Source organism: Phyllostomus hastatus, unplaced genomic scaffold (assembly GCF_019186645.2).
Source record: "Phyllostomus hastatus isolate PE091 unplaced genomic scaffold, TTU_PhHast_1.1 phas_scaffold_46, whole genome shotgun sequence".
Lineage (NCBI taxonomy): Eukaryota > Metazoa > Chordata > Mammalia > Chiroptera > Phyllostomidae > Phyllostomus > Phyllostomus hastatus.
In genome coordinates this window covers 4,196,104-4,208,687 of record NW_025334032.1, presented here as the reverse complement: position 1 = coordinate 4,208,687, position 12,584 = coordinate 4,196,104, and the positions used below count along the sequence as shown (strand labels likewise).

Below are 12,584 nucleotides of genomic sequence, written 5' to 3'. Positions count from 1 at the left end.
TTTTTACATTTATGAAAATTGTAGTGCACATGTAATTTTTGGACATTGTTTTGTACTTAGGATAAATTCTAAAACTACGTGTATAATTTTGTGCACACTTACTATGTATAGTTTTCATATTGTTTGAATATAATTACAATTTCTGATCTGTTTTATTCATTTTTATTTTTTTTCATTTTGTAAAGATTTATTTATTTTTTTTTTTTGAGGGAGAAAGAGAGAGAGATATCAATGTGTGGTTGCCTCTCATATAGCTCCCACTGGGGACCTGGCTAGCAACCCAGGCATGCACCCTGACTGGGAATCAAACTGGCGACCCTTTGGTTTGCAGCCCGTGTCCAATTCAGAGCTACACCAGCCAGGGCCTGTTGTTTTATTTAGATGCTTATTTACTTAACTCTTTCTCTCTTATTGGGTGTCATAGTTGCTTCCTAATTATTATAATTACAAAAAAAAAAATCTAAGAGACCTTGCCAGGAGGTGGATTACCTGTACAACTGTCAGTGTTTTTGTGGCCAAAATAGTTTCTTGCACTGGTACTCAAACAAGCCATGGTTATGTATTCCTGGAATCTTACTATGTTGTTGGGTATTACTGATTTTTCAGTTTTTAAAAATTGATTATAAGTAAAGATGTATCATCTACTGTTTTATTCACATCTGTTTTTTCCCCCTCTGGAAGGCTGAATCACATTCTCACTTTTTACCTAACAATGAAAATTTTTGTGTTGAAATCAGGATTTTCTTAATTTTTATGAATTCTTTTGAAAAAATGTTATGTATCTCTTGTTTTTTAGATGTTATTTATTTATTTTGTAGAGAGAGGAAGGAAGAAAGAGAGGGAGAGAAACATCAGTGTGTTGTTGCCTCTTACACCTCTACCAGTGGCCTGGCCTGTAACCCAGGCATGTGCCCTGACTGGGAATCAAACTGGTGACCCATTGATTTGCAGGCTGGCACTCAGCTACTGAGCCACCCCCGCCAGGGGTGAATTCTTTATATAATTAATTCATTGATAGTTCCTCTGTTGTTTTATGACTTGGGAATGTTTGTAAAAATTAGGATTTTGGTTACTGTTTGAATTTTTGCAAATTAATTTTTTAATTTAGAGAAAATGGCATTTATTTACTTTTATTTCTGTTTTTTTCCCTAGATATTCTCTAAGTGGTGGAGGAACTTCATCCCACTGAAATCCCTTTGGCATTTGGGGTTTTGTTTTTTCTTTCTTCTTTGTCCTCCTCCTTCAAAAAAGTCAATGAGAGCCTTTGCTGACTTTGCTGAAGATACGCACCATCAAGGGGCTGTCCCCCAGCTGAGGCTGCCTGTCCAGAGCCACGGGTCCTTCCTCACTAGCCTTGGCCAGATAAGTCTCTATCAGCTCCTTCAAGTGATAATTTTATTTTATTATTCTTGTTTTTAATTTTAACCATAGCACACATATCAAGGGAAGTATCTTTAAAAACAAAAATCAAACCCAGAAATGTATATTTGGGATTATGAAAAGGCAACTGAAGAAATGAAACCTCAGGTATCTGGCTTTAAGTTGTAATTCCCCTCCCCGGGAGAATCGCTCTGGTGGATCAGTGTACAGATTTGTATATAGTGTCATTTTTACAGAAACCTTTTCAGCGTGCATAAGGAATCACTGTGTACAAATTGGCCAAGTGCTTCTGTAGATAATGTCAAGTGGAGTAAATATTTGACAGGCCATAACTTGAGTCTATTGCCTTGCCTTTATTACATGTAAATTTTGGATTATGTGACCAGTGATTTGGGTTTTATTTTGTATTTGCAGGGTTTGTCATTAATAATAATTAATGCCCCTCTTAAGGAATATTCCTATTTGTACCTCAATAAATGAAAATTTTCATTTGCCCTCCAGCCCTTTTGGTACACTTAGAAGTTGATTTCCTTTTTCATTGATGGTACTATTTCTTAGTGTTTTAAATTCGAACATATCTTGTCTCGTGAAGCTTTAAATTATTATTTTAAGTTTTTCCCCAATGAAGTGCTCTCATCTAATATTCGTTTGGAATTGTTCCACCGCCAATCCTGCACCAGCTGTACCATTCTTTCCTGTATGATTTTGTTGCACCTGTAGTGAAATTTGCATATCACCTTTCCCACCTAAAAATATGTGAATGCTTCCACGAATAAATTTTATAACACTTATCTTGCATACTCTCCTTGAAATGTGACTACTCTGAGGGCACAGTGCACCTGCTGTATTTGTGTGTGTGAATGTGTGACTTTGTATGTGATAAGACATTTTAGAATACTCTGGAAGGGCCCACATTCAAAATGCTGAATGTTCAGGTCAGTTCTCTATGCAAGTTTTAAAAATTGGTCATTGAGAAGATAAAGATGAACACTGCTGATTTGTGAAAGTGCTCTTTTCCTCCCAGGGACCTCAATTAAGGATTATTTTGTTCTCTTATAAGGGCCTGTGTCTGCTAGCTTGTCAGCCAGGTGTATACTTTTCTTGGCTTGTGGCAGGGTTTTGCTTGCCAGGAGGGGAAATCTCTTGGGTCTTTGATATGGGAATTAGGGTTCTCACAGCAGCTCTTGGCTGTCTGATTTATATATGTGTGGCACTTTTAATATTTGTTGATATGAGTCATTGTCATCTCTTGTTGGAGTAGCAGTTCTTGAGGGGGAAGACAAAGGATTTTTGGAGGCAAGGAAGTTACTGGGTAAACTTTGGGATGGAAGGTCAGATACCTGCTGGTTTTGTGGCCTGGATGCTACAGGGAGAAGAGGACAGAGGCCTGAGTCAGAGACACTAGAGTGGGTGGTTATTGTTTAGGTTTGTTAATGCGGTCTAATTTTTAAATTCTGAAATAAAATTTTTTTAATTAGAAGTACATTTGGGTTGAATTTCTGTAAAGGATACCTTTTGTTTATGGGAAATAGAACTGACTTGCTAATTCTTACTGTGTATGTTAATTCTGCAGCAAGACTGTTAACAAATAATAAATTTTGAGAATACTTCATTTTGTTTCCGAGAGTGTGAGGGAACTTTAATTTCCCTGTGAGGCATGTACCAAAGATGAGTTTTGTTTATTACAGGAGAATCACTCAAAGAATGAACAGTGTTTCCCCACAGTGCTTATGTAATTTTGAGAGAGACAGAATAGACAGCAGCTTTCTGATTCAAAGTTCCTATAACTGGACAATGAAATACAAGATCTGTCTGGAAAAAGTCAAGCCATTGTTGATATAATGAGAACATTTTGCACAGCATCGATGTAACCTGGCAATCAGAGAGAGTGAACTGGAATGTGTGTGAACAAAGATGACTTCACTGTACTAGTCAGTGGGGGTGGTAGACACTGTTGAGTGAGCATGTGTGGCCATCACATTCAAAATGGCTGAGCAAGCAGAGCAGCAAATCTGCATCAGATTTTGTGTTAAGCATGAACAATCCTCTGTGGAAACTATTTGGATGATTCAGAAGGCCATAGCTATGGGCAACTGGCACTTGGCAGCTTCATCAAAACAACATGCCTGCTCATGCATGTCTTGTGCAGAGTATTTTGGCAAAACATCAAATCACCCAGTTGACTTAGGCCCCCATACCAGATTTGGTGCCTTGTGACTTCTGGCTTTTCCCAAAACTAAAATCACCTTTAAAAGGAAGAGATTCAGACTGTCAGTGAGATTCAGGAAAATATGATGGGGCAGCCAATGACAACTGGGAAAACTGTGGTCCCAAGGTACCTACTTTGAAGGAGACTGAGGCGTCATTGTCCTGTGTACAATGTTTCTTGATTCTTCCTCAATAAATGTCTCTGTTTTTCATATTACTTGGCTGGATACCTTCTGGACAGACCTTGTATCAAGATGAAGCTGAAGCTAATTGCAAATACAAGTAATGGTTATGCTCATAGATAGACTGGATTCCAGTCAAGCCTATTGGTATAAATGGTTAGAGATATTTAGCAATCATTAGACTATAATACACAGTGCTGTCTCTAGGGTAAAGCAGCAAATTATTCTTTAGTTTGTTGATAGTATCTTCTGTTGATTGAGCTTCCTGGGGAAGATGTCATTTTACTGGATTTTAGAAGTGGATCATCTCCTTATAGTCTTTTCTGATTTGTTACTTTCTGTAAATGCATAAACTCAGTTTATGTGTTTTTAAGGGTATCCTGTTTAGACTAGGAGGCTGGCATTTGTGTATCTGCTTCAAGCCTTTCACCAGAAAAGACAGACCATACCTCAGAGCTAAAATGGGACCTGCCTCAGACCATGTAAACTGCTGTTGGTGTTGAACCATACCTGTGAGCTCAGCATTCAGGATAGATGTATGAACACTGGCAAGGCTCTTGATGCCAAACCCCAGCAGTTTACAGTTCATCCGCCTGGATGGTGGCAGAGCTCCTCCTCTGGGAGCACACACAAACATAGCTACCACCTTTTGGAAACGGAAGCAGTGTGTTCACCGTGCCTGGCTGGTGGTTGATGCTTTTGAATTGTCTTTTCTGTGTGCTTGTTGGATATGCTAAGTGAGGTGGCCACTGGTGTCATTCAAGATGTCTTGGTGCTCTAACAGTCAATCTCAGTTTGGTCTTGTGAAGTGTCTAGTTTAGTTCTTCATATAGTATTTTGTACCTTTCTTTTGGCACAGCATATGGTCTGTTTATAAGCATTTTTATAGTTTCTTAAAATACAGTTTCTGTATTTCTGCTATAAAATATGGCAATAAATGGAAAGTGCTGCAAGGTGTGTTCTTAAGCACAGGTACTGTATCATGCTAGGGTGAATGAAGTTAACAGAAAAGTTATTTTTGTAATTGTGTGTTATGCATAGAGGGAATAGATTAAATGTCTGTCTTACCCTATTTATAAGTTGAAATTCTAATGCCCACTATGATGGTATTGGGAGGAAATGATTTGGTCATGAGGATGGAGCTCATATCTGGGATTAGTGCCCATAGAGAAGAGATTCCACAGAAATTCCTCAGCCCTTCCACCTTGTGTGGACACTTTGAGGCTGGCTGTGAACCAGGAAGTAGGTCCCACCAGACACCAACTCTGCTGGCACTTTGATCTTGGACTGTAAGAGAAATTTCTATTGTTTATAAGTCCCCCAGTCGATGGTATTTTTGTTGTATTAGGTGTCTGAAACTGTTCCTGGCAACTTGGGATCAGTCTAAATTGCCCATGTGATTTGGACTCGTAGGTTTTCTTTGAAGTCACAAAGGAGTAGGGAGAACAGTGGTGCTGCTCATAAGTCTGAACTGTTTCCAATCATTCAGAAATACTGATGTGGAGACCACCTTATCCCTGGACCTTGTAGAATTTAGTTGACTTCTGAAGAACTTTAGTGATACTGCCTCTGCTCAGAGCACTTGAGCTTCATCTTTCCTGTTGAGTAGGTGTTGGTCTTGCCCCAGGAATGTGGGGGAAATCTCAAGGAACTAGCTTATCTCCAGGGTTCTTTTTATAAAGGAAGTGCCAGGTAGCCCTTCTCTGCTTTGCCTTCCTCCTTTGGGTTTTAGTCATTGTCTTTTATAGCCACTGAAGATCAGTCTCCTAGAAAAATTCTGTCTCTGAGGGCCAAGTTGAATGAAACAGAGACTATAAAATACCAATTTTTTTCAAAACGTTGTTTGTCTCAGTGAGCAATCAAGTTAGTTCATTGTGTTTTTCTCTTTGACCATAAACTCTGTAGTGACCAGCCAACTCTGACCTTTGCCTATAGATCACCACCACCCAAAATTAGATGAAAATAAAGACGAGAGACAAGGTGAGTTGTTCTGCCTTAAAACTTCAATATGCTGGAGTGTGGTGTGAGGTATTTTTATTCCCTTTTGTTAGTACTTAAAACCATCTGGTACACATTGTAAGGCAAATGATTAACACATTTCAATCTACTTGTCCATTTGTACATTGCCATTTCCACATAACCAGTCACACAGCTCCACAAAGTTGGAGTAGTCCTGTGTGTTTTAGGTAAGGGGATTTCCCAGCTGTGGTGCAGGGGAGAGATCTGGGTTGATTGGCTGCCCCCTCTGGACTACATCAGAAAGGGCTTGAGAACACTGAGGAATAGCAGCCACCTGATCTCCACAGAGAATAGGCAAACAGATTTTGACCAGTGGGCCCAGCATTACTGGAAACAATGTCCCTATGTAGTCTGACTGTCAAGGATGTGCAATGTCATAGTGTTGATACTCTATACCTGGGGAGGAATGAGTATCAAAAAGGAAAAAGAATGTTTTTTGAAGACAGGCACGATATATACTACTATAAAATGTGCAGTTCCAAACCACAGTTGCAGTAGGATACAGATAGGTATGATAATGGGTGCCTGGGGACTACACACCATTATTCATAGTGCTTCTGCATTCACTGAAGCTCACAAAACCCCTCCATAACATAACATCACAGATGGCCCTGATTACGGACATACAGGTTTTCATGCTTGTGAGACAGACAGCAAAACACCACAGCTTAATATCTTCCCATTATATATACCACTAGCAGTACAGTGAGTCTAGACATCGCACTGGATTTCTGCTTCACTTGACAGAAAACCACCTGCTACACTTTGTAAATAGTAACTACTTAAACATTTTGGTCAACTTGCGCCAGCAAGTAGGTCTGGTAACCAGCGTTTCATTGGAGCACAAGACCCCCGAGTGGAACAAAGTGTGCTCCAAATTTCTTACTAATTGAAGGAGTCAATCCAACTAACTTCCTGTTATTATAAAAGTAGAAAGATTGAAAAAAAATGAAATCTGAAAATGATCTCATTTGCTTAAGACTGCCATGTGTATCGCAAACACTGGAAAAATCCTTTTTTAAAAAAAATGCAGCAGCCTATAAAAGAAAAGAGTGCTTGCCCTGTCTTTTAGTTGAACAGATGTGTCTGTACTGCTTTTAATGTGCAGTCATGGAGGAAAAATTGTCATTTGGCACTATATTAATGACAATGTTTTAATACTGGCACAAGCTAAAAACTGCCGTCAAGAGAATAACAGAACGCCACCAAGCCTTGGAGGTGGAAGTACTTCCTTTCAGATGAGAAATTAACAGTGGAAAACACAAGGTTAAAAAAGGTTCCATGGAGACAGATGAGAGCTGCTGTAAAACCATGTTTTTGTTTTCTAGACAGATGTTAATTTTACTAGGCTTCATTAATACAGGCATTCACTTCCTTAAATGTCTTCCAGGAAAGCAGCCACTACTGAAACAATCGACCGATATGTTCTGTCATTAATATACATGAGATTCATTGTGACTCAGAATGTGGGCACGGGAGGCCGAACTGGTGGCACTTCGGATCACCTCCATCCACCTAAAACAAGGAAGTGAGAAGTAACTGTTGAGGGCTACTTTCGATAAACTCATAACTCTGTTTTTTTTTATTTGTAATCTGCCATTTTATTTTTAAAATTTATTTCAGATTTTATTTATTTTTAGAGAGGGGGAAGGGAGGGAGAAGGGAGGGAGAAAGGGAGAGAAACATCAATGTGTGGTTGCCTCTTGAGTGCCCCCTACTGGAGACCTGGCCTATAACCCAGGCATATGCCCTAGATTGCAGGCCAGCACTCAATCCACTGAGCCACACCAGCCAGGGTTCATCTGCCATTTTAGCAGATTAAGAGTTCTTAAATGAACTCTTTAGTAAATTAAGTAATGGAAAGCAGGGTTAGGGGTTACTTCAGGTGTTCCTCAGTATCAGTTTGAGAACTGTTGACCTCGGTGTGCTAATTTTTCCAGAGAACCAGAAGTGTCTGAGTTGGATATGCCTTGCCCAGGATGCAGCAGCACACTCCATTTAGAGGTGGCATCTGGCTGTTAGGAGAGTTCTGCTTTGTAATCCTTCCCACAGACACTGCTGTACATTCCATCCTGCTTCGTGGGAGTTCTGTTTTCTATATTTGAGTACTTGTAGTGTGCTGGTAGTTTCCACATACCTTGGGGACACTGGCATTGCCTGGAAACATTTTTAATTGTCACAACAGAGGAAGTGCAACTGATATCTAGTGGGTAGAGGCCAAAACATCCTACAGTGCATAGGACAGACCCTACTTTGACCCTAACAAAGGATTATATGGTGTAAAATGTCAGCAGTGCCAAGGTTGAGAAAACCTGGGGTGCGCCAACCTTCTTGCCTTCATGGAACTTACAGCATGACTTCAGGCATTCTGTAATCGTAGGTCTTTTAGGATGTTAGCACTGCAAGGCTAATTTAACCTTGCCACAAGTGACAGGATCCGAACTTGGATAAATTTTCTAGCCCAGCATCAGAGTTGAGAATTGCTACGCCCTGGGCTCACTGCTCAAGCAGTGCACCATAGAGACTGCTGCTTAGACGACATGGGAGCTTTCAGCCCTGGTTGTAAACCACCGCGCTGTTTCCACTCAAATAACTTACTAGGGATTGCACACAGATCAAAACTGGACCATCGATTAGAAACCCTTGTGGGTTCAGTATCAGTGGGGGGGTAAGGAAACAAGTTATTTTCCTGTCAAATAGCATGGCAAAGAGAATTTTCTGCCTTAATGGGGGTGGGGACTATTGCCCAGTCTAGTCTGTGGCCTGAGGATTCCCTCCAAGGTACTGGTTCAGCAGTGACAACTGCCCATGTAGCCCGCATCAGGACGCAATTTCAGAGGCCCAGAATTTGCACTTGAAATTTCAGGAGCAGACTGAAGCCACTGGTCAAATGTGATAGCTGGGCTCTTTCCACTTTATTTTTATTCTTGGCTCAATGAAGACTACTGCCCCTGTGTCTCATCATACCCATAGTCAGTCTAAGTAATAAGCACCAGGTTTCTTTCCCTTCCTCATGTGGTCTTTTGACTGGAAACGGCCTTTGGCCATAGCCCAATCAGGGATGTTAGAACTGAACTACTGAAGTCGAAAACTGAAAAAAAACATAAGAGTTTCAGAAGTGGAATGTGTGTGACATGAATACTAATTAAAGTTGTACAGGTAAGGACGGGCCTGTTTCCCAGGGGAATCATGGTTCCACTTTGAGAACAGAGGTGGGTTTTGGCAGAGGGACCCCAGGTTTATTCTAAGCAGGTGCTGGGGTTAGGAGGACAAGCCCATTCTGGAAGGCTGTGAATGCCCACAGTGGAGAGCCTTATCTACTTGCTTGCTTGGGAGAAATCCTATTTAGAAGAGGATTATCCTTTTTCTGTAGGTCCCTGGGCAGAGGGAAACATCTACCTTTCAAACGTGTATTCACTTTCAGCCCTGAAGTAGTACACGTGGGACTTGAAATGCAGCTTGAACACGTAGTCTTTGTGGATGTCCTCAGACTCCGAGGGAATGGTGAGTGAATACCCAAGCAGGGGCAGGCTGGCGAGGGGGTGATTGTCCTGGAAAGGGTCAACAGAAGGTGGCCACAGGCATTGAGCTTGGCTGCAGCCTCTCACCCTGAAGCAACTCTGGAAGCCAAGGCAGCTGGTTTGGGCTAATGCTCTGTGGTCCAGCTGGTGCCTCCCAGCCAGGACATGAGCCATCAGTTAAGTCCTCCCCACTCCCTTATCCAACCAACAACATGTAGATTGCCTGTCAGCAAATGGATGTCAGTTTTCACTTAATAATCTAGGGCCTCATGGATATGGTCCTGCCCTGCACACCCCTTGCAACACCTGGCTTTTTTCTCCCCATGCCTGCCCCATGAGGGGAGGGTGCTGTTTTGGGGGTCCCTCAGGCTCTCTGCAGCCTACACACTAGATGCCTCATCTGAAGGGTCACAGGGCCACCTGCCCTGCATGACACACGTACCTGGTGTGACTTGTAGAAGAACAGGCAGAAGTTTGTGAACACCACCCACAGCTTCTGCCACCCATTGCTGTTTTTGAATTTCCGCAGCAGGTTCCCAGACAGCTGATTCTGAAAGACAAGTATGGCTGTAAGGAACACAGATGGGAGCCCCCAACACTAGTGGGGTGCAGCCTTGTGCTGTGGGAAGGACATCTCAGTCTTCAGACTAGTGAGGCTGTTATTTGACAGGCTCACAGGTGGGGGGGTCTGTGGTTCTGAGAACAGGCTTTCTGTAACTGATACTAAAAAATGGCCTTACTCTGTGGTGGGTGGAAAAACTTTTTAAGAGGTGGACTCCATGAGCTTCATTTAATTTTTTTTGTCATCTATGGGTTGAATTATGGCCCCAACTGCCCCAAAAGATATGCTAACCTCCATTACCTCAGAATGTGGCTTTAGCTGGAACTAGGGTCATCACAAATATACTACTTAGTTAAGAGATAACCATAGCGGAACAGAGTAGGCACTTAATCCACTGTGACTGATGTCCTTTGAGAGAGGAGATGCAGATTCTCAGGGAAGAGCTCCCTATGATGATGGGAACAGACTGGAGTGATGTATGTAAAGAATACCAAGGAAACCCAGCAAGCTATAAAAGTGGGAAGAAGCAAGGGAGGATCCCCCTGTAGGTTTCAGAGGGGGCTTGGTCTTCTTGACACCATGATTTTTAGACCTGTCACCTCCAGAATGGTGAGACAAATCTGTTCGTGGTGCCCATCTGGTGGTGGTTTGCTGTGGCTATCACAGGTCCAGGACCCCTCAACAATAAGCACCCATGAGCACTGCACCAGCAGCTCCTTGCTGCCATCTAGTGGCCCAGGTAGAACACTGGATTTTGGGAGAGAAGTGACCTCTCCAGGAGATACAGGTCAACATTGGTAAAACCAAGCATTCCAGGGACATCTGGTAGCTCCTGTGGTCTCCCAGCGGCTGCAAGAGTTGCAGGCACAGGGCTTTACTGTGAACTCCCACACAGCCGAGATGCAACGCCAAGAGTAGAGGATGCATGTCCTTATTGACTCCAAAGCCCCTCAATGTCTGGCTGTGAAGCAGACACTGGGAAGGTCATCCACATCCCTGACAAGCTAGCTGGCAGCTCATTCCCAGGGAGACTTGGAGAAGAGGAAACGGATGGCGGTGGTGGGCACAAAACTCTGCAAATGTCATTACTGCCACTCAATTGTTCATGTACAAATGGTGAAATGGCCAAGTTTGCCACAAGTCAAGAAATGTTTAAAACTATGCTGAGTCTAGTTTATTCTATCCCTTTGGTGCATCTCCCATAATTTGTGTTTAATAAGCATTTTTAAGTGCCCGTTTAAGGCAGGACTTTAGACAAAAAGTTTAAATGTGTCTGCTCTCAAGTTGCTTGCAGTCTGAAGGGGGAGACTGACAGCACATGGGAAGGAGAGCCGGTCCCTGCTGTCAGGAGCCTCAGCTGGACTGAGGGGGACCACAGATGGAGGATGTCCTATCCCTGCACCAAGAGACCACCACCTATCATCACATCTGGCTGCCACTCACCAATTGGCAGAAAGGCATACGAAAGTGGGGTGCTCTGAGTGCCAAGCAGGTGGTGGCACAGCCAGAAGTAGGGGGTGGTGGAGCTTTTGCATCATGACACATGGTTACATGCAAGTCACACTGTGCAGGCAAGAATAACAGCACATTTTATTTTCCTTCATGTTTATATTGAACCAAGTAAATTCCTCTATCTGTGGGACAAGAGCCAGTCCCACAGTGTGGTATACATACCAAATCGAGGTAGGTTCATGAAAATGCCAGCTACCTTAAATCCTTTCTGGAACATGCAAGGGTGTAAACTCTGAATAAATTCCCCTGGCCTTGCCATCCTAATAGTTTAGATGCTTCTTAATAATCATACCCACTGGCCTTTTCTCTCCATTGCCCTAGCCATAGTCTCCAAAGTTGCCAATGACACTGAATCTTCCTCCAATACATTTCAGCCTCCTACTTAGCTAACCTGGCTCCCTATGCTCTGCCCTCCTCTTTCTGTCACTCCTCTCAAGAGGCTGAACCCTTAGGAGAGAAGTCAACATCCTTGCCCCAGACCAGCCAACTCCCCATTCCCTTGCTACCTTTCACAGCAGCTTCCTACCCCAGACTCTCACTGAAGAAAGGCCTCTCTGCTCCGCTCTCCTTGGCTCCCAAACTGCTCAGTCCCTGTTGTCTCTGCTCCAGAACAGACAACAGTACAAAGTCCTGGTATCTACGGAGGTGATCTTTGGAAATCAGTCCTTTGCAGGTGCGGTCAAGTTAGGAGGTCGTACTGGAGTAGGATTACATCCTAATCCCAATGACTCTTGTCCTTAAGAGAACATTTGAACACAGGATACTCACAAGTGAGATGGAGATGGAGATTAGAGTGATGTACCTACAAGCCTTGGAACAACAAGGATTGCCAGCCATCACCAGAAGCCAAGAGATAAGCATGGAACAGACACTTCCCACTTAGGGCCTCCAGCAGTAGCCAATCCTGCCAACACCTTGATCTTTGAATGCTAGCCTCCAGTAGTATAGAAGACAAAATTTCTGTGGCAACTACAGTAATCTAACTGTCCCCTCCTAGTTGTCCTCACCTTATCAGACTGTAAATAGCACCCATGTCTCCCAGATCAACACACCTCCTAACTCCAGTCTTAAAAAGTAACTTGGCTCATTTCACCTCATATCCCTCTGAATGCTAGGCTTCATACTTCCAGGCATAAGACTGTCCCATGTCTAATGTGAGCCCCTAGTGCCCGCTTGCTTGACCCCAAACTTTGAGCTCAC

General features: G+C 42.7%; 2 protein-coding genes across 7 annotated transcripts in view; one reads left to right on the top strand and one right to left on the bottom strand.

Moving 5' to 3' along the window:
• The window catches only part of STK24 (serine/threonine kinase 24), a 130,952-nt gene extending 128,781 nt beyond the window's left edge, over positions 1-2,171 (top strand). For all 3 annotated transcript variants that reach the window (XM_045821581.1, XM_045821582.1, XM_045821583.1), the window contains one exon: positions 1,153-2,171. In XM_045821581.1, coding sequence (XP_045677537.1) covers positions 1,153-1,189 — 37 coding nt within the window. In that variant the 3' untranslated portion in view covers positions 1,190-2,171. The remainder of the gene's footprint in view (positions 1-1,152) is intronic.
• A 2,981-nt stretch (positions 2,172-5,152) lies between these two features.
• Positions 5,153-12,584, bottom strand: part of FARP1 (FERM, ARH/RhoGEF and pleckstrin domain protein 1) — a 380,744-nt gene continuing 373,312 nt past the window's right edge. For 3 of the 4 annotated variants that reach the window (XM_045821167.1, XM_045821169.1, XM_045821168.1), the window contains exons 25-27: positions 9,753-9,860; positions 9,189-9,340; positions 5,154-7,304 (exon numbers count right to left, since the gene is read on the bottom strand). In XM_045821167.1, coding sequence (XP_045677123.1) covers positions 7,223-7,304; positions 9,189-9,340; positions 9,753-9,860 — 342 coding nt within the window. In that variant the 3' untranslated portion in view covers positions 5,154-7,222. Of the gene's footprint in view, positions 7,305-9,188; positions 9,341-9,752; positions 9,861-12,584 lie in introns of all 4 variants that reach the window. The other variant, XM_045821170.1, reaches the window with a different exon arrangement.